This window comes from Eurosta solidaginis, chromosome 4 (assembly GCF_040869045.1).
Source record: "Eurosta solidaginis isolate ZX-2024a chromosome 4, ASM4086904v1, whole genome shotgun sequence".
In the NCBI taxonomy this organism is placed as follows: Eukaryota; Metazoa; Arthropoda; class Insecta; order Diptera; family Tephritidae; genus Eurosta; species Eurosta solidaginis.
In genome coordinates, this window is record NC_090322.1 from 51,836,552 (window position 1) to 51,857,620 (window position 21,069).

At 34.9% G+C, this 21,069-nt stretch overlaps 2 protein-coding genes across 7 annotated transcripts in view; one reads left to right on the forward strand and one right to left on the reverse strand.

Moving 5' to 3' along the window:
- Positions 1–19,361, forward strand: part of Cp110 (Centriolar coiled coil protein 110kDa) — a 31,489-nt gene extending 12,128 nt beyond the window's left edge. For 2 of the 3 annotated variants that reach the window (XM_067781570.1, XM_067781569.1), the window contains 3 exons: positions 12,569–12,817; positions 19,008–19,132; positions 19,199–19,361. In XM_067781570.1, coding sequence (XP_067637671.1) covers positions 12,569–12,817; positions 19,008–19,132; positions 19,199–19,220 — 396 coding nt within the window. In that variant the 3' untranslated portion in view covers positions 19,221–19,361. Of the gene's footprint in view, positions 1–11,917; positions 12,818–19,007; positions 19,133–19,198 lie in introns of those variants that run through there. The other variant, XM_067781576.1, reaches the window with a different exon arrangement.
- LOC137249748 (cilia- and flagella- associated protein 210) overlaps positions 19,350–21,069 on the reverse strand; it is a 176,833-nt gene continuing 175,113 nt past the window's right edge. For 2 of the 4 annotated variants that reach the window (XM_067781577.1, XM_067781578.1), the window contains exon 4: positions 19,350–20,570. In XM_067781577.1, the coding sequence (XP_067637678.1) occupies positions 19,474–20,570 (1,097 nt within the window). In that variant the 3' untranslated portion in view covers positions 19,350–19,473. The remainder of the gene's footprint in view (positions 20,571–21,069) is intronic. The other 2 variants (XM_067781579.1, XM_067781580.1) reach the window with 2 other exon arrangements.

The window sequence follows — 21,069 nt, forward strand, 5'->3', positions numbered from 1 at the left end:
CAACAAAATTTTCGAGCCAATTTGCCATTAATTGTTATAAATGAATTAGTTAGTTTCAACAAAAGTTAACTCATTATTTGTGATTTCATGTTTTTTTGAAAAGAACTAAAATAAAAAACAAAGAATCTGTTAAATAAAGACTTATGTATTTACGTGTAGGTAAAATTTGCCACAAAAAATGGGCCGGCCAAAAATTAATTCTATTTAAGATTTTTGGTACGCTATAAATTATTTTGGAACAATTTATTAGGATTTTGGTAGAGGCTATTATAGGTCAGCGGCAACAATGAGAAACCATATTTGTATGCAGGTGAAACATTTGTGCCTTCGAATTTAGCGGGGATACATAAAATTTGAAATTCACATTAAACACTTAGATAATTGTTCCCAAAGACGGCGCGCTTGTGCATAAAGGTTTAGGTCTTTGAAATTCGCATTAAAAAACTTAGATAATTGTTCCCAAAGATGGCGCGCTTGTGCACGATAATGAATTACGATATTTGTATGAATTGCGAAACAGCCAGTCAATTGATTGTATGGAAATTTTGTTAGCGTATTAATATATAGATAGTGGGTAATATACTGCCTATGCAAGACGGCCGCTATGATGCCGGTTGCCGCTCTGACCTAAAATCAAAAAAGTTTTTGGGACGTTTTTTGTTTCGTAATTAGCATAAAAGGCAATATAAAAAATGTAATGTTATATTTTTGTAACTTTTTTTTTTTGTTCAGTATAAGACGTACTTTATCTAAAATGAGGATTAAATCTGCAAATGTAACAAAATTTTCGAGAAAATTTGCCATTAATTGTTATAAATAAATTAGTTAGTTTCAACAAAAGCTAACTCATTATTTGTGATTTCATGTTTTTTTGAAAACAACTAAAATAAAAAACAAAGAATCTGTTAAATAAAGACTTATGTATGTATTTACGTGTAGGTAAAATTTGCCACAAAAAATGGGCCGGTCAAAAATTAATTCTATTTAAGATTTTTGGTACGCTATAAATTATTTTGGAACAATTTATTAGGATTTTGGTAGAGGCTATTATAGGTAAGCGGCAACAATGGGAAACCATATTTGTATGCAGGTGAAACATTTGTGCCTTCGAATTTAGCGGGGATACATAAAATTTGAAATTCACATTAAACACTTAGATAATTGTTCCCAAAGATGGCGCGCTTTTGCATAAAGGTTTAGGTCTTTGAAATTCGCATTGGAAAACTTAGATAATTGTTCCCAAAGATGGAGCGCTTGTGCACGATAATGAATTACGATATTTGTATGAATTGTTCGAATTTACAAACAACTTTTTCTATTAATTATAAACAAATAGAGTAATATTTGTTAACAAAAATAGGCCTATGCACTGCGGCTGATCAATACGAATCGATTCAAATAACTTTTATATGATTTTACGTATGCTAAGTATGCGAAACAGCCTGTCAATTGATTGTATGGAAATTTTGTTAGCGTATTAATATATAGATAGTGGGTAATATACTGCCTATGCAAGACGGCCGCTATGTTGCCGGTTGCCGCTCTGACCTAAAATCAAAAAAGTTTTTGGGACGTTTTTTTGTTTCGTAATTAGCATAAAAGGCAATATAAAAAATGTAATGTTATATTTTTGTAACTTTTTTTTTTTTGTTCAGTATAAGACGTACTTTATCTAAAATGAGGATTAAATCTGCAAATGCAACAAAATTTTCGAGCAAATTTGCCATTAATTGTTGTAAATAAATTAGTTAGTTTCAACAAAAGTTAACTCATTATTTGTGATTTCATGTTTTTTTGAAAACAACTAAAATAAAAAACAAAGAATCTGTTAAATAAAGACTTATGTATTTACGTGTAGGTAAAATTTGCCACAAAAAATGGGCCGGTCAAAAATTAATTCTATTTAGGATTTTTGGTACGCTATAAATTATTTTGGAACAATTTATTAGGATTTTGGTAGAGGCTATTATAGGTAAGCGGCAACAATGGGAAACCATATTTGTATGCAGGTGAAACATTTGTGCCTTCGAATTTAGCAGGGATACATAACATTTGAAATTCACATTAAACACTTAGATAATTGTTCCCAAAGACGGCGCGCTTGTGCATAAAGGTTTAGGTCTTTGAAATTCGCATTAGAAAACTTAGACAATTGTTCCCAAAGATGGTGCGCTTGTGCACGATAATAAATTACGATATTTGTATGAATTGTTCGAATTTACAAACAACTTTTTCTATTAATTATAAACAAATAGAGTAATATTAGGATTTTGGTAGAGGCTATTATAGGTAAGCGGCAACAATGGGAAACCATATTTGTATGCAGGTGAAACATTTGTGCCTTCGAATTTAGCGGGGATACATAAAATTTGAAATTCACATTAAACACTTAGATAATTGTTCCCAAAGACGGCGCGCTTGTGCATAAAGGTTTAAGTCTTTGAAATTCGCATTAGAAAACTTAGATAATTGTTCCCAAAGATGGCGCGCTTGTGTACGATAATGAATTACGATATTTGTATGAATTGTTCGAATTTACAAACAAATTTTTCTATTAATTATAAACAAATAGAGTAATATTTGTTAACAAAAATAGGCCTATGCACTGCGGCTGATCAATACGAATCGATTCAAATAACTTTTATATGATTTTACGTATGCTAAGTATGCGAAACAGCCTGTCAATTGATTGTACGGAAATTTTGTTAGCGTATTAATATATAGATAGTGGGTAATATACTGCCTATGCAAGACGGCCGCTATGATGCCGGTTGCCGCTCTGACCTAAAATAAAAAAAGTTTTTGGGACGTTTTTTTGTTTCGTAATTAGCATAAAAGGCAATATAAAAAATGTAATGTTATATTTTTGTAACTTTTTTTTTTTGTTCAGTATAAGACGTACTTTATCTAAAATGAGGATTAAATCTGCAAATGCAACAAAATTTTCGAGCCAATTTGCCATTAATTGTTATAAATGAATTAGTTAGTTTCAACAAAAGTTAACTCATTATTTGTGATTTCATGTTTTTTTGAAAAGAACTAAAATAAAAAACAAAGAATCTGTTAAATAAAGACTTATGTATTTACGTGTAGGTAAAATTTGCCACAAAAAATGGGCCGGCCAAAAATTAATTCTATTTAAGATTTTTGGTACGCTATAAATTATTTTGGAACAATTTATTAGGATTTTGGTAGAGGCTATTATAGGTCAGCGGCAACAATGAGAAACCATATTTGTATGCAGGTGAAACATTTGTGCCTTCGAATTTAGCGGGGATACATAAAATTTGAAATTCACATTAAACACTTAGATAATTGTTCCCAAAGACGGCGCGCTTGTGCATAAAGGTTTAGGTCTTTGAAATTCGCATTAAAAAACTTAGATAATTGTTCCCAAAGATGGCGCGCTTGTGCACGATAATGAATTACGATATTTGTATGAATTGCGAAACAGCCAGTCAATTGATTGTATGGAAATTTTGTTAGCGTATTAATATATAGATAGTGGGTAATATACTGCCTATGCAAGACGGCCGCTATGATGCCGGTTGCCGCTCTGACCTAAAATCAAAAAAGTTTTTGGGACGTTTTTTGTTTCGTAATTAGCATAAAAGGCAATATAAAAAATGTAATGTTATATTTTTGTAACTTTTTTTTTTTGTTCAGTATAAGACGTACTTTATCTAAAATGAGGATTAAATCTGCAAATGTAACAAAATTTTCGAGAAAATTTGCCATTAATTGTTATAAATAAATTAGTTAGTTTCAACAAAAGCTAACTCATTATTTGTGATTTCATGTTTTTTTGAAAACAACTAAAATAAAAAACAAAGAATCTGTTAAATAAAGACTTATGTATGTATTTACGTGTAGGTAAAATTTGCCACAAAAAATGGGCCGGTCAAAAATTAATTCTATTTAAGATTTTTGGTACGCTATAAATTATTTTGGAACAATTTATTAGGATTTTGGTAGAGGCTATTATAGGTAAGCGGCAACAATGGGAAACCATATTTGTATGCAGGTGAAACATTTGTGCCTTCGAATTTAGCGGGGATACATAAAATTTGAAATTCACATTAAACACTTAGATAATTGTTCCCAAAGATGGCGCGCTTTTGCATAAAGGTTTAGGTCTTTGAAATTCGCATTGGAAAACTTAGATAATTGTTCCCAAAGATGGAGCGCTTGTGCACGATAATGAATTACGATATTTGTATGAATTGTTCGAATTTACAAACAACTTTTTCTATTAATTATAAACAAATAGAGTAATATTTGTTAACAAAAATAGGCCTATGCACTGCGGCTGATCAATACGAATCGATTCAAATAACTTTTATATGATTTTACGTATGCTAAGTATGCGAAACAGCCTGTCAATTGATTGTATGGAAATTTTGTTAGCGTATTAATATATAGATAGTGGGTAATATACTGCCTATGCAAGACGGCCGCTATGTTGCCGGTTGCCGCTCTGACCTAAAATCAAAAAAGTTTTTGGGACGTTTTTTTGTTTCGTAATTAGCATAAAAGGCAATATAAAAAATGTAATGTTATATTTTTGTAACTTTTTTTTTTTTGTTCAGTATAAGACGTACTTTATCTAAAATGAGGATTAAATCTGCAAATGCAACAAAATTTTCGAGCAAATTTGCCATTAATTGTTGTAAATAAATTAGTTAGTTTCAACAAAAGTTAACTCATTATTTGTGATTTCATGTTTTTTTGAAAACAACTAAAATAAAAAACAAAGAATCTGTTAAATAAAGACTTATGTATTTACGTGTAGGTAAAATTTGCCACAAAAAATGGGCCGGTCAAAAATTAATTCTATTTAGGATTTTTGGTACGCTATAAATTATTTTGGAACAATTTATTAGGATTTTGGTAGAGGCTATTATAGGTAAGCGGCAACAATGGGAAACCATATTTGTATGCAGGTGAAACATTTGTGCCTTCGAATTTAGCAGGGATACATAACATTTGAAATTCACATTAAACACTTAGATAATTGTTCCCAAAGACGGCGCGCTTGTGCATAAAGGTTTAGGTCTTGAATTTTTCGAATTTACAAACTACTTTTTCTATTAATTATAAACAAATAGAGTAATATTTGTTAACAAAAATAGGCCTATGCACTGTGGCTGATCAATACGAATCGATTCAAATAACTTTTATATGATTTTACGTATGCTAAGTATGCGAAACAGCCTGTCAATTGATTGTATGGAAATGTTGTTAGCGTATTAATATATAGATAGTGGGTAATATACTGCCTATGCAAGACGGCCGCTATGATGCCGGTTGCCGCTCTGACCTAAAATCAAAAAAGTTTTTGGGACGTTTTTTTGTTTCGTAATTAGCATAAAAGGCAATATGAAAAATGTAATGTTATATTTTTGTAACTTTTTTTTTTTGTTCAGTATAAGACGTACTTTATCTAAAATGAGGATTAAATCTGCAAAAGCAACAAAATTTTCGAGCAAATTTGCCATTAATTGTTATAAATAAATTAGTTAGTTTCAACAAAAGTTAACTCATTATTTGTGATTTCATGTTTTTTTGAAAACAACTAAAATAAAAAACAAAGAATCTGTTAAATAAAGACTTATGTATTTACGTGTAGGTAAAATTTGCCACAAAAAATGGGCCGGTCAAAAATTAATTCTATTTAAGATTTTTGGTACGCTATAAATTATTTTGGAACAATTTATTAGGATTTTGGTAGAGGCTATTATAGGTAAGCGGCAACAATGGGAAACCATATTTGTATGCAGGTGAAACATTTGTGCCTTCGAATTTAGCGGGGATACATAAAATTTGAAATTCACATTAAACACTTAGATAATTGTTCCCAAAGACGGCGCGCTTGTGCATAAAGGTTTAGGTCTTTGAAATTCGCATTAGAAAACTTAGATAATTGTTCCCAAAGATGGCGCGCTTGTGCACGATAACGAATTACGATATTTGTATGAATTGTTCGAATTTACAAACAACTTTTTCTATTAATATTTGTTAACAAAAATAGGCCTATGCACTGCGGCTGATCAATACGAATCGATTCAAATAACTTTTATATGATTTTACGTATGCTAAGTATGCGAAACAGCCTGTCAATTGATTGTATGGAAATTTTGTTAGCGTATTAATATATAGATAGTGGGTAATATACTGCCTATGCAAGACAGCCGCTATGATGCCGGTTGCCGCTCTGACCTAAAATAAAAAAAGTTTTTGGGACGTTTTTTTGTTTCGTAATTAGCATAAAAGGTAATATAAAAAATGTAATGTTATATTTTTGTAACTTTTTTTTTTTTTTGTTCAGTATAAGACGTACTTTATCTAAAATGAGGATTAAATCTGCAAATACAACAAAATTTTCGAGCAAATTTGCCATTAATTGTTATAAATAAATTAGTTAGTTTCAACAAAAGTTAACTCATTATTTGTGATTTCATGTTTTTTTGAAAACAACTAAAATAAAAACAAAGAATCTGTTAAATAAAGACTTATGTATTTACGTGTAGGTAAAATTTGCCACAAAAAATGGGCCGGTCAAAAATTAATTCTATTTACGATTTTTGGTACGCTATAAATTATTTTGGAACAATTTATTAGGATTTTGGTAGAGGCTATTATAGGTAAGCGGCAACAATGGGAAACCATATTTGTATGCAGGTGAAACATTTGTGCCTTCGAATTTAGCGGGGATACATACAATTTGAAATTCACATTAAACACTTAGATAATTGTTCCCAAAGACGGCGCGCTTGTGCATAAAGGTTTAGGTCTTTGAAATTCGCATTAGAAAACTTAGATAATTGTTCCCAAAGATGGCGCGCTTGTGCGCGATAATGAATTACGATATTTGTATGAATTGCTCGAATTTACAAACAACTTTTTCTATTAATTATAAAGAAATAGAGTAATATTTGTTAACAAAAATAGGCCTATGCACTGCGGCTGATCAATACGAATCGATTCAAATAACTTTTATATGATTTTACGTATGCTAAGTATGCGAAACAGCCTGTCAATTGATTGTATGGAAATTTTGTTAGCGTATTAATATATAGATATTCAAGTGTGTACAATAAAAGTGGTTGTGCAGTAAAGTGTATATATAGGAATGTGTATTGTGAATCGATTGTATGTGTGTTCCTGAACCGATGATAGGTGTGTTCCTGACAATTTATAACATCTTTTTACCGTTTGAGCGTCGTAAACTGGACAGCGGTCCCAACCAATATTGATTTTCTTGCATTTCAACACGTCTTCATAGTATTTGTGCTCAATCTCAATGACTGCATTGATATATGAGGCTCTGTTTTCCTTCCTTGATTTAATAACTCTTACACATTTCATTTTAGCATCTCGCAAAAACTCATTTTGGTTGGTGATCTTACCAACAATTTCCTCTTCAGGATGCCCAGTCCTAATGTTATTCACCATGATTTTAGGAAAATATACTTTCGGTTCAGCTATGTTGTATTTACTTTTATATAGCCTTTCTGTTAGAGTGTCCCTAATTTTATCCTTATCACTAGCTGACTTCGCACTACTAATTATTGTACCATTTTTTCTATTTTGGACCCTACCTATATTCAAATTGGATGGATATATTTTATTGAAGTCCGTTTGTTGTTTTTTTAATGACTCGAAAAATACACGTCCATCCGCCGTTAGATCAAAAAAGAACACGGGGTATGCAGTTGTCATATGTGGAAAGTGCCTTCCAATAATTAGATATTTGATGGATCGGGCTCTTCGGAATATACATGCCTGGGCGTCTAATTGTGGGCTGATCGTCAACGCAGAGAAGATGTACATATGTTGTCCTGTTTACTAAAACGGTTTAAGGTCCTTGTCGCTGGACCTAGATCCACAATAGAGGTGGATGGTTAGTGCAAGGGTGACCAAATGGCAGACGAGGCGATACACGTGTACATCGATGGCTCCAAAGTAATGGGAGGAGTAGGATCTGCGGTATTCTATGCTGCTCCGGAAATAAAATCCTACAATGTGCCATATAGAGTTTTTTAGGCGGAAGTAGTAGCTGTGACTAAAGCAGTAGAAACACTGGAGAAACAAAACTTAAACTACATCCGCGTCAATTTTAACATTGACAGCCAAGCAGCAATTTAGGCTACAATTTCTCATAGCACAGCATCTGAAAGTGTGTTAGAGTGCATGCAAACCCAGGAAAGAATCGGGATTAGGAAAAATGTACATCTACATTGGCTTCCTTGGGAATAGATGGAAACGAAAAAGGGGATGACCAAACTAAACAGGTCGCAACCGTCAAAGCTTGTACCGTAGGCGTCCTAATAAGATTGGGGAAATTAAGAGAAGTCGAGAGTTCCGCATCGATCTAGCAGGAAAGGTGCAGGGCTGTGAAGTGTCGAAGATCATCTGCAGATCTTACAACCTAAGACTTACAAAGTTAATCTTATCATAAAACAAGTAAGGAAGGCTAAATCGGGGGTAACCGAACATTACATACTCAGCTGCCAAATTACTGCTTGCAAAACTTTTAAATTACCTTCTTTTAACTTAAATTTTACTTATTTTCTATTCTGCGTCATAAGGTCAACCCACCTACCAAGTTTCATCGCTTGGGAATGAATTATCGCACTTTTTCGGTTTTTCGAAATTTTCGATATCGAAAAAGTGGGCGTGGTTATTGTCCGATTTCGTTCATTTTAAATAGCGATCTGAGATGAGTGCCCAGGAACTTACATACCAAATTTCATTAAGACACCTCAAAGTTTACTCAAGTTATCGTGTTTACGGACAGACGGACGGACATGGCTAAATGAATTTCTTTTTTCGCCCAGATCATTTTGATGTATCTATCTCGATTAGTTTATGCCGTCACGGGGTACCGTTATGCTAACAAAATTAATATACTCTGTGAGCTCTGCTCAGCTGAGTATAAAAAAAGAGGACTGTAGGCTCATAATGGGTAATGTGACTGGACACTGCCTTCTGGCATCACATGTTTTCAAACTACGCCTAGTAAATGGAAACAGATGTAGGAAGTGCGGGTTGGAGGTGTAAACGATCGATCACCTTTTTCGCTCGCGCCCTGTGCGCGCCAGGCTAAGACTCCAGCTTGTAGGAGTGATTACAGCTATCAGTTCTAGAAGGAGCAAGTGATATACATAGGTCGTAGAAAGCTTCTACTATTAAGCAAGAGGTCGGAGTTATTTAATAACATAGGTACTGGTTTCTGAAAGGGTTTTTCAGTTCGTTCTACTATGGGCTCATTCAGTCTATGTAAGGTGCGGCTAGTTCAAACTAACGTAACATTGAAATTCGATGATTAGTTATAAGACAAACTAAATAAGCACGAACTTTACTTGTTACGCAATAAATGATGCAAATTGGGAGCGCCAAAGCAGTTCAAGTAGTCCACATGTTCCTTCCAAATCTGTGAAGGTTTTCTCCTTTCTCTGCTTCCACATACTCTGTGTTAAGTTCTAATGGCTCATCATTAATAAATCTTACGGAGCACATTTTTCTGCAATAGCCTCGAGCCATTCTATCTTCTCTCTATGATTACGAGCCATACAGGTGAGGATTTTGTTGTTTGTCGAAAGAGGATCGTACTCTTCAATGACCTACTCTGTCCAAGGAAACACTTGTTGGATAGAGTTACTCCCCGTTTGATATTTATACTGACATTGTTTTCGCAGTTAATGCCGATTCCCAAATAGAATTGAGTACCCCTACAAATGCTGTTAACACTTTATTTTATTTCAGACTTACTAAATTATTCATTATATTTAATTAAATTTAATTTAATTTATTATTAGGCCCAGTTTTTCAGTAGAAGTTCAACTCAGTTTGTCAGTTAAACTACGCTTAAACTTATTCGGCAGTTTTTCGGTCTACTTTAACTGAAGTTCAAGGTGAGCTTAACCGGCCGATCTGGCAGAGTTAAACTCTAGTTAAAGGCCGCGGCACAATCACATTTTTCATATAGAAGCGTTTAACACAATCTTATGCATTCCAATAACATCGCCACAATCAACCAAGATGTTGCGTTTGTAAATATGAAGGAACTTCAGAATTGGCAATTGAAGTTTATTTCGCCTTGCCCATTTACAAACAAAATTTCGCGAAGCACTGGTATAAACGTTCTCCCTATATAACAAAAATACTTGCTAACATATTTTGTGTCGTATTCATTTGTTATATTGCAGTTTTTAATTGTGAAAGATGTTAGAAAAGTTATCAACGAATGGGAAAAATAATTACAATTGCAAGGTGTGCCAGCACCCTTAGCCAAAGCAAATGTCAAATTTTTCTTCTTGCTTGGAACAAAATTTGAGAGTTGGCTACTTTTCCATATCAGATGGCGCCAGTGTCGCTCAATCTATCGATGGAAGGGCAAGCTGTAAGTTTTATTTGATTGATAGAACAGCTGATTTCTCTTGATATTTGATAAGAGACCTTTATATTGGTTGCGCAAGATGTGCACGGGTCCGGCTCGTTTTTTATAAAGCGAAAAATACTATTACTCAAGTTGAAAAAATTCAATTAACAACTTGTGATTCTCTAACTGGACTCAAATGTAAGATTCATACTACATTATTGTCACGAAAATAAAATGAAATATATATAATTTAAAAAATAAATAAATGTGATAACTTCTGAAGATATTTTAGGCCGAGCTTCTCTTCCAATTTGCGTCACTATATAATTTATTTTTGGTTAATTACGCTTCATTACTGCTATTAACCAGGTGTTTATTTCTCACAATAAACAGCTGTTGGTTCTGTTGGTACCACCTTGGAGATTTTTTTCAACTCCACCTCAATTCGATATGCAATGTAGGACATCAACTGGAGAAATGGGTTAAATATTAATTTGAGGACCGTACATTTCTCAAAATCTCTCGAAATTCGGATAATAATTGGAAAATAAGAATGACGTTGGAGATCAACTCGAAAACTTTTGATTTTACAAAATTTCTCAAAGGTTGGATAGTGATTGGAAAATGAAGTTGGATATCCACTCGAGAACTATCTGGTTGTTTAAGAATAATTAAATAATAATGTTGGATATCACTTCGGATATATTGTTGGATATAACTTCTCTGGAGAATTTTTCTCCATGTTTGTTGGGTGAACAAAATCCAGCTGTTGCCGTATTTACAAATTATCTAGATAATAAAAAGCCAGTGTTGCCGCACAAAAGGCGGCTTTAAGCTGTGACTGAAAAACTGGTAGTTTAACTGTAGTTTAAATTTGACTAGAGTTTAAGCAAACTTAGTTTAAGCTTAGCTTAACCAACTACTGAAAAACCGGGCCTTAATGTTAAATTTATATAGCTCATGGTATTCCTGATTAGCACTGTAAAATAATTTGTTAAATTGTGCTATGAACAAATTCTCAAATAAATACAAATACAAATTTATTTCAGAAGTTATTAAATTTTCAGACTTATTGAAATTATTTAGTATATTTTATATCTAACATGTAAACTAACCTTTTATCAATTATTTCTTCTAACTGGCTCTAGGTCAATAAATTAAACAAGTTGTTGTTGTTTTTGTTCCAATATATTTCGATCTCCAACGGAGATCGTCATCGGGGAATGAGTTCTTCTAACTGGCTCTAGGTCAATAAATTAAACAAGTTGTTGTTGTTTTTGTTCCAATATATTTCGATCTCCAACGGAGATCGTCATCGGGGAATGAGTTCAGATGTTAGGTGGGTGACGATCTCCGTTGGAGATCGAAATATATTGGAACAAAAACAACAACAACTTGTTTAATTTATTGACCTAGAGCCAGTTAGAAGAAATAATTGTTAAATTTAAAGGTCGCCAAAAAACAAAATTTGCTAACCTTTTATCTATTATATATTTCAAATATTTCTCTTTTCTTCTTTTTCACACTTAAAAGCTTTACAGTAATAGTTGAACGAATTTACTAAAAAAATAAAAACGTATAAAAAGTAATACACAATCAGTAAATTAAAAAAAAAATCAGCGATCTATAACTGTGCCTTATCTAGCAACGTATCAAATCAACCAATTCAATACTAACATTAAATAACCTTCATTCTAGTATAACTGGAGTTAAGCAAAATAACGGCAAATGTAGTCTACACATTCTTATAAAATCAACCTAACCTAAAAAGTTTGGAAATATTATAATATTGAGTAGATTAATCTTTAATAATATTTATATATTAATGCATTTTCAGTTGAGTTTTTGACTTTTAATTTGATTTTAAGGCGTTTACAAAATTAAATAAGTAAATTTTTATATATGTACATGTCTTATTACAATGTGAAATTATTGAAAAACTGAAAAGAGATTGAAACCTTTCGGTACCTGTTTATGATTAACCGTAAAATTTAAATGTATCCTTAAGTGCCTGCATTTCTTTGAAAATCTTTAGAACAAATTTTATAAATCTTAGCTTAGGTCATACAAAAATAAGTTTCAGAATAACAAAAAAAAAAAAAAATAATAATAAATTCTAACACTTAAAAAACATATTTGCTACCCGCAAATTTTAAATTTTTTCGTTCAAAAACCACCGAATAGCTCACAACAGCAGATATGAAACTCCATGAGGAAGCAAAACGTCGTGAAGCTGCTGTAACTACTATTAATGCGTATGTTCGTGGCTATTTGGTGCGTCGCCTATTTCAGACGGAACAAATCCAGCGCATTGTGCAAACAATTAAGGACACGCTAATGTTCGTTTTAAGTTTGCATATCGAAACTTGCCAGGATCCTGTAGAGGCGAAAAATCCGAGCAATATCAAATTGAAGGCGCAACTTGTGAAGCAGGTAAGCTAAATTTATCTTATCTCTAAATTGTGATCTTTGAAGTTGTTGTTGTTGTGTTAACAGTGCTTCGCCCCATTCAATGGGCGCGATCACTCACGAATTCTCATCTTAGTACTCTAACGGGAGTACAAGAAAACTAACAGTTTCAATAGTCCACCCATGGGGAAGTTGCTGTTAGAGGCGTAGGTTGAGGGGACACTTTGCATACAGGACATACATTACGTATGTACATATATCTGGATTGATTCTGTACAATTAAGAGTTTAACCTGTTACATTATCCGGAAGGGAGTTGAGCCCGGGTGACTCGTGTATCCCATGGTAGTCTGGTTTTTTGTCTGCAAGGGTATTATAGTGTACATATATTGATAACGAGGCTCACCGGGCGCGACCTAGAAAAAAAGGTTTACTAAGTTTTTGTGGATTTTGCTTAGGACCTTATGCTGATCTGGATCAAACGGCTGCGTAGGCAGGTGCCGGATGTCATCATAGTTCTTACTGAGATATTTCCTTATCCCTCTTGAAGACGGTGCTATATCAAGCAGTTATTTCCTAGGGTGTCCCGGTTTGTGACAATTTAGCAAAAACTGACTTATCTTGTTTGGTTGATTTTCCGACAGGGTGGATAAATGATGTATATTGGAACGATTTTCCGTCATCCCTTGTCAAATTTGGTTTTGAGACAAACCGGTTTCGGCGTTGTGCCATCATCAGTGTCGATTTTCGTTCTGATCTGTTGTTGTCATTTGTCCTGTATTTATAGTTCGTAGGTATATGAGCAGGTATTGTCAAATTGATGCTTGTGTATATTTAGTTATGTGTATGTGCTGTGTGTTCGTTCAGAACCGAGGGTGGTTTACTAATCGATTTGTGTGGCTGACTGGGGTAGGTAGAAATCTGTGATTTTAGTCGTTTGACCTTCTTTGTCGGTTTTTTGTTTTGGTGTGTTAATTGTTTTGTGTTTATTTGTTGTTGTGCATTTGTCTGTTGTACCTGTGTGATTAAGTTGTTTCCTGTAAACAAGTTTTAAAGGCTCGAATATTGTGTCAGAAATGGTGTTTATCTGTTCGTTTATTATTCTACCGTCGAATGTTTTCTGTTTGTAGATTTCCATGTTTTCGAGTACGTTGAGACGTCGGCCCTTTTCTTGTATGTGAAGAACCCTAACTGTTTTATTGATGTTTGCTGGGGAACATTCATTCTCGACCATGTGATTCGCGAAGTTAGACTCGGGTATAATGTTTGGATTCCGTATTTTTTTGTTGTAATCTCTAAAATGTTCTCTGAACCTCGTTCTTATTTGCCGTCCTGTTTGTCCTATGTAACTATGCTGGCATCCGCAGGTAAGCTTGTATACGCCGTGGCTGCTAAACGGATCCTCTGAGTTAATGTTAGTTCTTAGTTATCGCCCTAGATTGTTCGATGTTTTGAATGCTGTGTTAATGTTGTATTTTTTAAAGAAACGAAAGCGGACAAAGGAAACACCACTGTGCTAATCGAAAAAGAGCAATATATATCCAAAACCGAGGATCTCATAGAGGAAATGAAATGTCGTAGAATGAGAGAGGATCCCACAGATGAATACCAAAAACAAATCAAAGTTGCTATAAAAAATGCAACAAATATAGTAGATTCTAACATGGCACATAGATTGGTCCAAATGAACCCTTCGGCTCCTCCACTGGTTGCGCTACCAAAAATCCACAAGCCGGACACGCCAATGAGGCCCATCATTAATTTCAAATCGGCACCATGTTACAAACTGTCCAAATATTTAAAAACGATATTGATAGACACTCTGGAGCTAAGGAACGAATATGCAATAGCTAACACAACAGAACTAATAGAGAGACTCGAGACCGTAGAGCTAACAAGAAACAGCAAATTGGTATCTTTTGACATAAAAGATCTATACCCATCTATACCACTATCGGAGACTTTGGACATAGTTAGCTCAACAATAGTTCATAACACAAAAAACAAAGTGAAAAGTATGCAAATCACAAATACGCTAAGAACCACTTTACGTCAAAACTATTTTAAATTCAACAATAAAATATATAGACAAACAAACGGTCTTGGAATGGGAAGCCCCACATCAGCAATTCTTATGGAAGTGTTCATGCAAAATCTGGAAGAAAAGTACATACAGGAGCTGAAGTCCAAATTAGGCGTGTCATTTTATGCTAGATACGTGGATGACATAATATGCGTTTTAACTACTAATAACGAAGAGCTCGTACTGGAGTACCTCAACAAACAGCACGGCAATATAAAATTTACAATGGAAACCGAAAAAGACGGAGGAATCAACTATCTAGACCTCACGATAAATATTGATAAAGAAGCCAAAAGATTTAACTATGACATATATAGAAAGTCAACGGCCACCGACACAATAATACACAATACCTCAAATCACCCTCAACATCATAAAAATGCAGCATTAAGGCACTTGGTACATAGACTTGAAAGAACACCTCTTACACAAGAGGCATATAAGAGAGAACTTGAGGTCATATATAATATCGCTGCAAACAACGGATATAAAAAAGCACTAGTAGATAAGCTCAGAAGGACAAATGGAGAACCAAAAAGAAATAAAGAAACAGAAAATAATAGCTGGACGACTATGACATATACTGGAAAACCAACATATAAATTGGCAAATTTCTTTAAAAAATACAACATTAACACAGCATTCAAAACATCGAACAATCTAGGGCGAAAACTAAGAACTAACATTAACTCAGAGGATCCGTTTAGCAGCCACGGCGTATACAAGCTTACCTGCGGATGCCAGCATAGTTACATAGGACAAACAGGACGGCAAATAAGAACGAGGTTCAGAGAACATATTAGAGATTACAACAAAAAAATACGGAATCCAAACATTATACCCGAGTCTAACTTCGCGAATCACATGGTCGAGAATGAATGTTCCCCAGCAAACATCAATAAAACAGTTAGGGTTCTTCACATACAAGAAAAGGGCCGACGTCTCAACGTACTCGAAAACATGGAAATCTACAAACAGAAAACATTCGACGGTAGAATAATAAACGAACAGATAAACACCATTTCTGACACAATATTCGAGCCTTTAAAACTTGTTTACAGGAAACAACTTAATCACACAGGTACAACAGACAAACGCACAACAACAAATAAACACAAAACAATTAACACACCAAAACAAAAAACCGACAAAGAAGGTCAAACGACTAAAATCACAGATTTCTACCTACCCCAGTCAGCCACACAAATCGATTAGTAAACCACCCTCGGTCCTGAACGAACACACAGCACATACACATAACTAAATATACACAAGCATCAATTTGACAATACCTGCTCATATACCTAAGAACTATAAATACAGGACAAATGACAACAACAGATCAGAACGAAAATCGACACTGATGATGGCACAACGCCGAAACCGGTTTGTCTCAAAACCAAATTTGACAAGGGATGACGGAAAATCGTTCCAATATACATCATTTAGCAAAAACTGTCTATTCAGCATTTCGTTATGCTCTTTAATATTGAAGTAAGTTGAAGTGGTTAGCAACGCTTTTTATCAATTCCCCAAGTGCTGCCGGAAATCAAGGGGATTTTGTGGCGGCTTTGTACTTTGGATACAATTTCGGAGGCATGCGCCTTGAAGGTGAGAGTGTTATCAAACGTTACCCCTAATATCTTTGGGTGACTGTTGTTGTTATTGTTGTTGTTGTATTAACGATAAAGACACTCCCCGATGGTCCTGGGGAGTGTTATCGATGTTGATGGTCATTTGCCGGATATAGATCCGGTACGCTTTGGTAACAAAGCACCATAAAAATACTAGCCCGACCATCTCGGGAACAATGTACATGACCATATTAAACCTTCAGGCCATCCCTTCCTCCCCACCGCCTAGTTCCATGAGGAACTTGGGGTCGCCAGAGACACGTCTGTTAATGAAACAGGATTCGCCGCGGGTATGTGAGGTTGACAATTGGGTTGGAGAATCTATATATTGCGCTGGCAACCCCTTGGTAGGGTTGCGCTACACAGCCCCTTGAATCCCTGGCTGACAGTCGAAAGCGTAACACCGTCGGTGATAGTACCAGGTCGCGCGAGGTGAAGAAACCACAACGACTTCGGAGGTAGCTGTTTTCTCTAGAAACTAATTCGTCTAGTGGAGGACCATGTCGTGTTGCTATTATCGTGCAGTTGTCGCCGTAGGAAATGGTAGTAACTTCTTTTGGGGGGAAAGGCAGCTTTGATATATAAACATTTAAAAGAAGCGGGGACACCATCCTGTGGCACGCCCTGTTAAATTCTCCCAGGTTTTGAGAATTCGTTGATAAATTGAACTGACTGCCAACTACTCAGATAATTTCCGGTACATCTTGATGATAGACAAGGGTAAGCGATGAACCTTCAATGTCTTGGAGTAGTGTGCCGTGTTTGACTGTATCAAAGTTGGTTGACAGTTGAAGTGTCACGAGCACCATCTGCTGGCTCAGTCCGTAATTTATCTGGTTTTTTATAGAATTTAGCGCAGTGGTAGTGCTACACATTTTGCGGAAGCCATGCTTATGGTTGGCTAAGCGAAGATTTGCCATGCTTTCGTTACTGGCGAGAGGAGTGATATTAGTCGATATGACCTACCTTCTTAAGTTGGTTTCCCAGGCTTTTATGCTTGTCATTTTCCAGTGTTCGTGAATGACAAAGAACTTCAACGAAACGTTTCAGCATTGGCACGGATATATCGTCTGGGCCTATTGGTTTATAGATGGGCCTATTGGTTTATAGAGCTTGGCCTTTTTAATGGCTTCCTCAACCTCTGTGGGAGTGATGGTAATGCGTGGCACGTCGTGTTTATGATGTGCCCGTCTGTTTGACGTCTAGCCTTGTCTACTGAAGGATGCATTACAAATTTCCGGCAGAATGCACTCGCGCATTTCTTTTAGTCCCACAGATTTTATGGCAAAAAGCGATGGATTTTTTATAGTTGTTTCATCGAGTTAAGACAATAATTGCACGACAATTAACACCCGCAGAGAGGTTGCAGTCTTTCTCTTCCCATTTGGCACTTTTGTACTCATTTACCAACCGGTAGAGTTATCTCGCTAGGTCAGGTTATCTTGCTATGTTTGCAGCTTCAGCCGGGAAATGTAGTATGATTTCGGGTATTAGACCGGCCGAAAACAAATGTGCCGAAGCTGGTGCGATGACTTTGCAGAACGTGCGCTCGATTTGCCGAACATCAGTCGGAAGGGAGAGAGCGGGTTGATTTGTGAAAGTCGTATAGTCTTCCCAGTTTGTTTTTTTAAAGCGGGTTTGTCTTAGTTTACCGCTATATTACGTTACGGCCAACTTCGCGGTTTTCTTAGTTGCCACTTAAGCCTTTTATAAAAAAAAAAAAGAAAAAATAAATGTAAATGCGCGATAACCTCCGAAGAGAGAGGCCAATTTACGTCGTGCTCCTTTTTTTAATTTTTCACTGAGAGCTTTTCATGGCAGAAATACACTCGGAGTGCTTGGCAAACATTGCCGAGGGGCGACCCCGCTTAGAAAAATGTTGCCTTGCCCGGGCGTGAACCCAGGATCTTCGGTGTGATAGGCGGATCACGCTACCATCACACCACACCAGCCGCCATTAAGCCTTTTAACATTGCAAAATTTTAAATTTGTTGGTATGACCTTTGTGAATTAAGCTAACGGCACCCCTTAAAGTGTTAACTATTATAATAAAATATTATACTTTGTTCTTTATACTTTAATTTTTAAATATTTTTTTAATTGAGTTGTATTTTGAAAATGAAAATTTTTAAATACTTAAAAAAAACAAAAATTATAATTAGTTTATAAAAATATTAAAAACATCAAATCAATATTAATAAATTAAAAAAAAATATAGTGTTAGCTGTAAATAAAATATTTTTTTATTGAGTTGTATTTTGAAAACGAAATTTTTTAAATACTTCAAAAAAAGAAAATTCTAATTAGTTTATAAAAATATTAAAACCATCAAATCAATATTAATAAATTAAAAAAAAAAAAATATTTTATTATTTGGTCAACTACCAAATACCCAATGCCTTCGGGGAGTGTTCTTATCGCTACAACAACAATAACAAGCTAACGGTACAAACATGCTCCTAATAACACATTTACACATTCTCGAATCTCTTTATAAGCTAACTTCGGCGATTCGCACACTTCATTTAATACTCTTTAATACCTCAGTCAAGGAACGCATGGAAATTATTTGTCGTGATCGTAAACGAATCAAAACCAAAATACTCACAATGAACATGAAAAGGTAAATAGGTTGCATTACTTTAAAAAATGGAATGTTCATATTTATTTTATTTTTTTTTTGTTGCAGGTCACCTCAATTTCGTATTTAGTATAAGTAAGAAAAGTAAGACATCTATGAACTGTATATAATTTTAGGGAATATATTTAAAATACTCGCTAAAAGCTCTATGCTGCCAGTCCAAACAAACATATGAATTAATAAAAAAGAAAAACAAAAATAATTTTAAAAACTTCATTAATTATTTATTATAAATGCATGCAAACAAATAAATATAAAATATTTATTAAATTCATACCGACATTACATTTTATACTGCGTATATGTAAAGATATGCACGTGGTCTATTGTTCGTTTGCCATTTTGAATTGATTCATTTTCTTCAAATCCGTCATTGAATAACGCACTTTACTACCCGCACTGAGTAATAACTCACAATCGTCTTCCTTCTTGGCTGCTGAAAAGTGGCTGCTTGGTCTCAAGCAATCCACCAATTTATTTTTGCATATATCTCCATCATTTTCTGACTTTTTTGCATCAGCTGCAATCAATTCTGATATCTTAAGACAATTCTCCAATATACTCTCCTTGTCCGATTTTTCCATCTTTGCAGCTACTGCTGCAGAATTGCTGCACTCTGTTGGACTGCCGGCATGAGCTGACTTTGCCGTTTTATGCTTATTTAACGTAGATTCAGCAGCATCCGCCTGACTATCGCCTGGTTGACATGTGCCAATATTAATATGCGATAGCAAATGCTTTGGTGTCTTACGCTCACAATCGATGCCCCGATCGCGTTTATATTGTTCCACAACCTTAACGAAAGGATATAAGGGACGTTGCTTCTTGTGTGCATCCTCCATGAGATTGCGTGCATATTCAAAGAAGAATTTGTCCTCACGTTCATCGTCATTATTTTGGCAAGCCATACGCATGAGTTCCTTATCTTCCTCTTCCATGCGCAGCTTATTTTCAATTTGTTCTTTGATCGTTATACGATTTTCTTTGATTTGATTCAGTCCTTTTTGTTTTTGTGCTTCCTCAAAAAGACGATTTAGTTCGCTATTCTTGAAGCGTGTTGCCATTTCGTACCGTTTCTCTTCTTCAGCTCGTCGTTTCGCCTCCTTTTGCTGTTGCAGCTCACGCATATAAGCTTCGATGCGCGCTTGTTTGGCCGCTTTGTCTTTCCGTATTTTTTCCTGCTCCTCGGCCGTGAATTTCAATTGCATACGACTAATGTCGCGCCTTATACGATCATCTTCTGCTGCTTCGTACTTAGCTTGAACACAACTTAGGAATTGTGCTTGCATTTCTTGTTTCGTTTGATCTTCGGCGGTGGGCTTTTTCGTTTCTTCCTCTTTTTTAGCAGCATCTATATCTTGTTTGCCCAAATTGTAAACGGCGCATAAGCGATCCTCAATTTCTTCGGTCATGCGTTCTCCTAAAAAAGGTACAAATATTTGTTTAATAATATCTTAGTAACCCAGTTGCAGATCGAGTAGTTTTAATATTGTAGGCAAAATGATTTGAGGTAAGCATTAAATGTCCTGATCCATGTAGCAAAACTTCAAAATCTTATGGAACTCTTGGCCGCCTACCATAATATGCCACATGATAAAATATGCAGCAATCCTTTTTTAAACCTATTAAAAAAAATCTGGTAGACCTATTCAGAAATGTAGTATCTGGATTAGAGCTCGTGAAATTCGATTAATAGAACAATCGTATTATTCGAATAGGGGGTCACTCTGTCGGAAACCTCGTTTAGTTTCGAACGGCTAGGTCCTTCCCAATTCTGGCTGAGCAGGGAAACCAAATTCAGACAAAGCGCCATACTGCTCCTTTTCATGCTGTTGAAGACGGCTTTAAGATGGACGAAGAGGTGAGGTGTGTCGATTCTTTTATGGCGCATAGTGAAAATCTGGCCGATAGTAGATTTA